The 7,969-nt window shown below is 35.8% G+C and overlaps 1 protein-coding gene across 4 annotated transcripts in view; it reads left to right on the forward strand.

Annotated features, from left to right (window-relative positions):
- The window catches only part of TRIM23 (tripartite motif containing 23), a 34,860-nt gene extending 27,867 nt beyond the window's left edge, over positions 1-6,993 (forward strand). For 3 of the 4 annotated variants that reach the window (XM_069556295.1, XM_069556293.1, XM_069556294.1), the window contains exons 6-7: positions 897-1,021; positions 4,409-6,482. In XM_069556295.1, the coding sequence (XP_069412396.1) occupies positions 897-1,021; positions 4,409-4,588 (305 nt within the window). In that variant the 3' untranslated portion in view covers positions 4,589-6,482. Of the gene's footprint in view, positions 1-896; positions 1,022-4,408 lie in introns of all 4 variants that reach the window. The other variant, XM_069556292.1, reaches the window with a different exon arrangement.
- Positions 6,994-7,969: the final 976 nt, after the last annotated feature.

Raw genomic sequence — 7,969 nt, forward strand, 5'->3', positions numbered from 1 at the left:
GCATAAAGCTTATATTCATACTCTCTGTTCCATATATCAAGCTGTTTTCCACCTAGAAGAAAGACTAGATAATTTTTACTTTGAAATTTTTGATATTAGGTTAGTATGAGCCAGTGATTAAGGGGAAAAAATGGAATTTTGAACATGAGGAATGGTTGAAAGCCTAGGATGTTTAGCTGCCATTAGATAGCTGGAAAGGAGTTGACTCATTGGAAAAGACTCTGATGCTGGGAGGGATTGGGGGCAGTAGGAGAAGGGGACGACTGAGGATGGGATGGCTGGATGGCATCACGGACTCGATGGATGTGAGTCTGAGTGAACTCCGGAAGATGGTGATGGACAGGGAGGCCTGGCGTGCTGCGATTCATGGGGTTGCAAAGAGTCGGACACGACTGAGCGACTGAACTGAACTGAACTGAACTGAACTCATGAAGTTTCTGCTGTGTATTTTGAGTAAAGTTATGGAAAGTGCTGTGCCAGGCACCTAAAGAGAATACCTTGGAGAGATAAAGTTGGTAACTTATTTATTTTTAAAAGACTATCTTTTGGTAAAGGAAGTAGAGTGATCAAAGTAATCAAAGAAGTAGCATCAGTAGGTAGATCATGAGAGGTACATTTTCATTCATTAAGAGAAAAATATTAAATTGTATGCAAGGCAATATGTGTTTGGTAGTGCAAATGTTGTAAATCCTGTTATAGATGGCAAAAAAATAGACCAAAAGTTAGGTGAACTGCTTGAGATCATATCATTAATTATTGCTAGATGCTCCTATAACAGGCAGCCTTCCTGTGAAAATAATGATGGTAGACTCACCATAATATAACATTAAAATATTTAGCCCACTTACTGAAATTAAACAAATGACTAAATGAATATTTTTGTCTTTTTTTGATAGCTGTTGTATTTGTTGTTGATAGCAGTCATAGAGACAGAGTTAGTGAAGCACACAGTGAACTCGCAAAGTTGTTAACAGAAAAAGAACTCCGAGATGCTTTACTCCTGATTTTTGCTAACAAACAGGTAATACATTTGTATTTCAGAATATTTATTTTAGCATTCCACATTATAAGGTAACTGTTAAGATTTTGAGAGAAATAACTCAGTAGATATAAAGTTTCTGCACTGTATTTTGAATGCAGTCTATATGGAAGGTGCCATACTTGGTACCTTGGAGTATACAGAAAGAAATAAGGTAGAAACTCGTATGTATTTAGGTTTGCATGTTAAGTGTTTATTTCTAATACTGCTAAGTGCAGATTAATAAGACTGCTAAGTGACTTCAGTGATATTAATATAAAGTATTATGGAAAATTATAGAGTAGTTCTAAAGGTTGTATTTTCTAAGATTTATAAAAAGTAGGATTTGAATTGAAATTATAGATAATACTTTGAGTTAGTATTTGAAGGAAAGAACACTACAGACAGAAAAAATAAAAACATGAGTATTTTTAGAGAGCATCATGGAGACCAATATGCCAGCAAATTTGAAAAATTCAGCAGTGTCCACAGGACTGGAAAGGTCAGTTTTCATTCCAGTCCCAAAAAAGGTTATGCCAAAGAATGTTCAAACTACTGTATGGTTGTACTCATTTCACATGCTAGCAAGGTAATGCTCAAAATCCTTCAGGCCAGGCTTCAACAGTATGTAAATCGAGAACTTCCACATGTACAAGTAGGATCTAGAAAAGGCAGAGGAACCAGAGATCAAATTGCCAACATCCATTGGATCATAGAAAAAAAGGAAAAGAATTCCAGAAAAATATCTCCTTCAGTTTCACTGACTATGCTAAAGCCTTTGCTGTGGGAATCATAGCAAACTGTGAAAATTCTTAAAGAGCTGGGAATACCAGACCACCTTACTTGTCTCCTGAGAAACCTGTATCAGGACAAAAACAGTTAGAACCAGACATGGAACAACAGACTGGTTCCAGATTGGAAAAGGAGTACGCCAAGCTGTATGTTGTCACATCATGCGAAATGCCGGGCTGGATGACTCACAGACTGGAATCAAGATTGATGGGAGAAATATCAACAACCTCAGATATGCAATAGCAGATATGCAGATGACACCACTGTAATGGCAGAAAGCAAAGAGGAACTAAAGAGCTTTTGATGAAGGTGAAAGAGAAGAGTGAAAAAGCTGGTTTAAAACTCAACATTCAAAAAACTAAGATCATCACTTCATGGCAAATAGGGAAAAAGTGCAAACAGTGACAAATTTTATTTTCTTGGGCTCCAGAATTACTGCGGACAATAACTCCAGCCACAAAATTAAAAGATGCTTGCTCCTTGGAAGAAAAGCTATGACAAACCTAGATGACTTATTAAAAAGCAGGGATAGCACTTTCCTAACAAAGGTCCATATAGTCAAAGCTATGATTTTTTCAGTAGTCATGTGCAGATGTGAGAGTTGGACCATAAAGAATGCTGGGCGCTGAAGAACTGATACTTTCGAACCGTGGCAGCTGAAGATTCTTAGATTTTGAGACAGCTTCTAGGAGGATAAGAATGCTTTTTTTTTAATGCAATAAAGTGGCTTAGATGTCATAAGAAGGAAGAGTTGGATAGACGGTAAGGATTTTCCCCTTAATTTGAAAAAAAGGCAAGCTATTAAGAGCTGATACACTTCACATTATGATTAAAGATATGCAAATAAGGCAGAGTGAAATACCATTTTCCACTTATCATCTTGTTAAAGATGAAAATGTTTGATAATCCTAGGCAGGATACACTGCTGGTGTGGTTATTAATGTGAGACATTTTCTTGGAGGGCAATATGGCAGTACTTTGTCAAAGGTTTCGATGCATATACCCTTTTACCCTGTAAATCTCTAGTAATGTATTCTGAAGACAGTTACCCTAAGGTTGTCTTAGAGATAATTTTGCAAGTGTATGTATTTAAAAATATGTTTACATCCATGTGTATGTATATGTAATAGCACATAAGCACATATTTTCAATTTAAATATTCAGTATAAGACTGGTTAAGAAAATTATGTTACACCTGTTGCTGCTGCTGCTACTAAGTCGCTTCAGTCATGTCCGACTCTGTGCGACCCCATAGACGGCAGCCCACCAGGCTCTGCCGTCCCTGGGATTCTCCAGGCAAGAAACTGGAGTGGGTTGCCATTTCCTTCTCCAATGCATGAAAGTGAAAAGTGAAAGTGAATTCGCTCAGTCGTGCCCGACTGTTAGCGATCCCATGGACTGCAGCCTACCAGGCTCCTCCGTCCATGGGATTTTCCAGGCAAGAGTACTGAAGTGGGGTGCCATTGCCCTCTCTGATGTTACACCTACAGTGGAATGCAATATAGAAGTTAAAAATACTGGTGGAAAGTTTTTTCTGCTTGTTCTGATAATGGAAATGTATCTTTATTTTTCAATATATGTGTTAAAAAAAAAAAACCTAGGGTGTGTACTGTTCATTTACATGAGTGTGCGTGGAAGTTTTCTGGAAAAATATGAAAGCAATTGTTACTGTTGGTTGCTTCTGGGAAGAAGGGTATTCAGTGCTGTTTGGAGAGTTTTTTGTTGTTGTTGGCCATGCTGCACAGCTTGCAGGATCTTAGTTCCCTGACTAGGGACTGAACCTGGGTCCGCGGCGGTGAAAGCATTGAGTCCTAACCACTGGACTGTCAGAGAATTCCTTGGGTGAGTTTAATAAACTCTTTATAAACCCTACGTAAGAGCCATTTCTTACGATACATGTGTATTAATTTCCTTTTAAGTAGATGCCTTATAGTGAGATGGGCAGTATTTTTTATTCAGGGGCAGAGCCTTCATTGATTTCATTGCAAGACTATTGCCTGGTGGTCCAGTGGTTAAGAATCTGGCTTGCAGTGCAGGGGATGCTGGTTCAATCCCTGGTTGGGAAACTAAGATCCCCCATGCTGTGGAGCAGCTAAAACTGTGTGCCAGGACTAGAGTCCATGTGCTACAACGAAGGATCCCACATGACACAATGATGATCCTATGAGCTGATGCAGCCAAATATTTTTTTTTAAAAGACTGTTCTTACAAACTGTTATTACCAAAACAATTCTTTTTCTATTCTCATTAATCTCTGAATGATTATTGAAAGTTGAATTTAGGCTTCTGTTAAAATGATACCAGGGACTTCCCTGGTGGCTCAGATGGTAAAGCATCTGTCTACAATGCGGGAGACCTGGGTTTGATCCCTGGGTGGGGAAGATTCCCTGGAGAAGGAAATGGCAACCCACTCCAGTACTCTTGCCTAGAAAATCCCATGGCTTCTCTGTCCATGGGGTCGCAAAGAGTTGGACATGACTGAGCGACTTCACTTTCACTTTCAAATGATACCAGCAGAATTGTATATAGCAATAATTACAAAAATGCTAATTTTCATAGACTTATGCAAAAATTTTTTAATGTGTATATATCTTTTAGGATGTTGCTGGAGCTCTGTCAGTAGAAGAAATCACTGAGCTTCTTAGTCTCCATAAATTGTGCTGTGGCCGAAGCTGGTATATTCAGGGCTGTGATGCTCGAAGTGGTATGGGACTGTATGAAGGATTGGACTGGCTCTCACGCCAACTTGTGGCTGCTGGAGTGTTGGACGTTGCCTGATTTTAAATGTAGCAGTTGTTAAAGTTTTGTGGTTAAGAGTTATTTTGCACATAATATGATGTAAGAAATTCTACATCTGAAAGTTAATTTACAATGTATATATTAATATAAAAGGAGTCTTGGATTGGGAATTCAGTACAATATTACTTTTAAAAACTAGTAAAATTTAAATAGCTGATTGAGCAGATTAAATTGGATTGAACAGGGATTTACTGGGTATACATTTTTTTTAAACATACATTTGTTAAGTTTTTCAGATTACACGTGTACACACAGATTATTTAGCACACACACATGCACATTCTACTTACTGTTGGTACTACTGTTATGAAAAACTGGGATCCATTAGTATTCAGTCCAGCATTGGGAAGTAAGTAGTCACAGTGAAAGAGCAGGTGAAGGTTTATTCACTCAAGGAAGAATAGCCAACCAAGTGTCTAGTGAACCAGAGGTTCTGTTGAACCTCTGTATGAAGTGAAGCATGGCTTCTTAACTTGCCTTTTCACTGGATTTTGGCAGTATTCGGTAGCAAAAAAGGCAATGACTTAATGAAATAAAATCCAAACTGCATCTTTGGATAATAGGATTACTTTAATGTTCAGTATAACAGAACATCTTTAATGCTAAGAACTATAAGCTATAGAAGATTAATATTTTATACAGTATTTTATTAAAGCTCTCTTAAAGCCTTTTGTATAAAACCCAATGAGTTAGACTGAAATGTAATCCTACTAGGCCTGATATCAGATTAGTACTACACTGAAGAACAATTAATAAAAAACTGTGAAAGTCAGTTATATTCTAGTTGATCTTCACTTGTGAAAAGACTGATTTGCAGAGTTGAACCTGGATATATTATTTCCAAGGTCAGAGTTCTAAATTCGTCCTTCTATTTTTCAATATAAAGTACCTAGTAGTACTTTTTATTATTTTAAAAATAATATTGCATCTTTAAGGAGAATGACTATAGGTAAAATGTAGTAAGTTACATACAGAAGCCAGTGTTGGTCTTACATAAAAGGTAGAGATCTAAGTAGAAATTATCTCTACCTCAAGAGAAGTTATTTAAGCAGTAGAAATGATTACCTTAAAATGTTTTCCCAAAATAAGTGCATTTATTTAAACAATAAAATGTGATCAAGGATTTTCATGACAAGGCCTTAAGAGGTTTTTTGAGAGAAACATGTCTACAAAAGGAAAAGAAGAAATGTGTAACAAATTTGTATCACATTTATTACAGGGTTGTGAGTAAAAAAAGTGTGCGCTCTTTACTGTTTCTCATTTTTTAAGGAAACTCCCTTATGGCAGTCTAATTTTATATTTAAAAATACCTAGATTCGGTTTTATAGGTTGTTTTTTTTTAAAATGCTCTGTATACTTTAGATGAAGTGCTTCCCAGGGGGCTCTTTCATAAAGAATCTACATGCCATCGTAGGAGACACGGGTTCAGTCCCTGGGTTGGGAAGATCCCCTGGAGATGGGAATGGCAGCCCACTCCAGTGTTCTTGCCTGGAGAATCCCATGGACAGAGGAGCCTGGTGGGCTACTGTCCATGGGGTCACAAAGAGTCAGGCATGACTGATCACATACTTTAGGATGAAGTTAAATCCTTATGATGGCTGATGACAAGATGTGACTTCTGGGTAGCACTGTTTTGGTTCAGTCTCTTCAAATATAATTCGTTTAAAAACAACAAAACTTTTAGAAAACAAAGCATTAAAAGTCTGTCAGTTATGGGCAGTGTGTAAATAAGTAAATGTAATATTTCATCCTTTATTTTTCAAGTAAAAGGTCATGCTGTTACAAGTGTAGTTTGTGCATATAATACTTCTGAATTAAATTAATATTTGATTGCAGTAACTGTGAAAAATAAAAGTGTTACATTTGCCTGTGATCCCTTGAACTGTTTTGTCTACTAGGTAATTCAAAAACAGTCTAACACTAATGTGTAAACTTGCTTTCTTCTGTAAATTTATTTTACCTGTTTTGCTTGACTTTTAAATCACATTCCTAGCATATTTCTACAACACAATTTAAAAATTGTGCTTAGACCTGATTATAATGTATCTAGTAGTAGTATTTATTATTTTTTCAAGAATTTTTTTCAGGCTCTTATTTTTATCTCTGGTTGTACTTTCACTAATTATTAGCAAGACTGCGCTAGTTCCCTCTGGGAAATGTCAAACTTCAGAGGTTTTAAATACAGTCTATTTGGATTTGCCTCCTGGCACTGAATTTCTGTATTAAGCTAAATACTATTGTATAGTTTATGTCAAGCAGGTTTTTCAAGTGTATAGTCTTGGTCTATAATTCTGGAATGCTTTATAATCACCACAAGCCATTATTTACATTATACAAATCATCAGTATGGATAGCAATAAAATGTTAAGATCACTTTAAAGAAATCCTATCATCTTTCTAAAAATTCTTGAATCATCCTGAATCATCTATATAGCAGTATTGCTAGTAACCAATTAAAGTCATATTTGTGCTGTGGTTAAGAGAAACAAAACAAAATGGGATAGGGATTGAATGTCAAATTGAGATCGTTTATTAAAAATTTAGAAATGTTATTTTTTATTTGCAACTTAAGTCACATTTAAATGTATATTAAAACTGTAGTGTTTTTTAAAGGAGAGCTAAAATTCTACACTGACTAAAGTGAAATAATTGCTTTAAAAATTTTAAATTTAACTTGTTTCACACAGAATATCATATTTTAAATAGCTGTTTTCAGAAAAGGCCTTGGGAAACCTCGTTATATCCTGAGCTAACATTGCTAAAAGAAACTTTTTATGTAACACTGAGATACTTCTCAATTTGCAAGGAGGTAATAAGGAAGAAAATAGCTATACTTTTCCCTATAAAGAGTAATAAATGAAAAGAACTAATGAGTAAGTATTAGTATCTTGCTAATAGTTTAAAACATGCTTTAAAATAGACATATGGCAATGTATGTTTTTGAGGTCTGATTATGGTAAATTTGTGACATGGAATGGAAAAATTCATTAATCAAACATGATTTCCCTCAAAGCAAAAATAAATTCTATTTTGGGGAGGATGAGGCATCACCACCACCATTTGTTGGCAGTTATTACCCAAAATTTAGGATTAAGCTTTTATGAATGAATTATAAGTCTAAACACCTAAAATTAGGGAAAAAAGATAAATGTTATAGTGCAAAGTGTCATTTTGTGTCCCGGTTTTAGTTCTTTTTACAAGGAGGACACAATATTACAGTTAAGGCATGTTCTTCCATCAGTTTGTGGTACACAATGGGTAAAGGAAATATTCCTGCTGATCAGTAGAAGGAAAAGTACAAGCTTAGATATAAAGCATGAGAATGTGAATTTCCTAAACAGGTCTGTTGAACATGTACCT

This window comes from Ovis canadensis, chromosome 16 (genome assembly GCF_042477335.2).
Source record: "Ovis canadensis isolate MfBH-ARS-UI-01 breed Bighorn chromosome 16, ARS-UI_OviCan_v2, whole genome shotgun sequence".
NCBI lineage: Eukaryota > Metazoa > Chordata > Mammalia > Artiodactyla > Bovidae > Ovis > Ovis canadensis.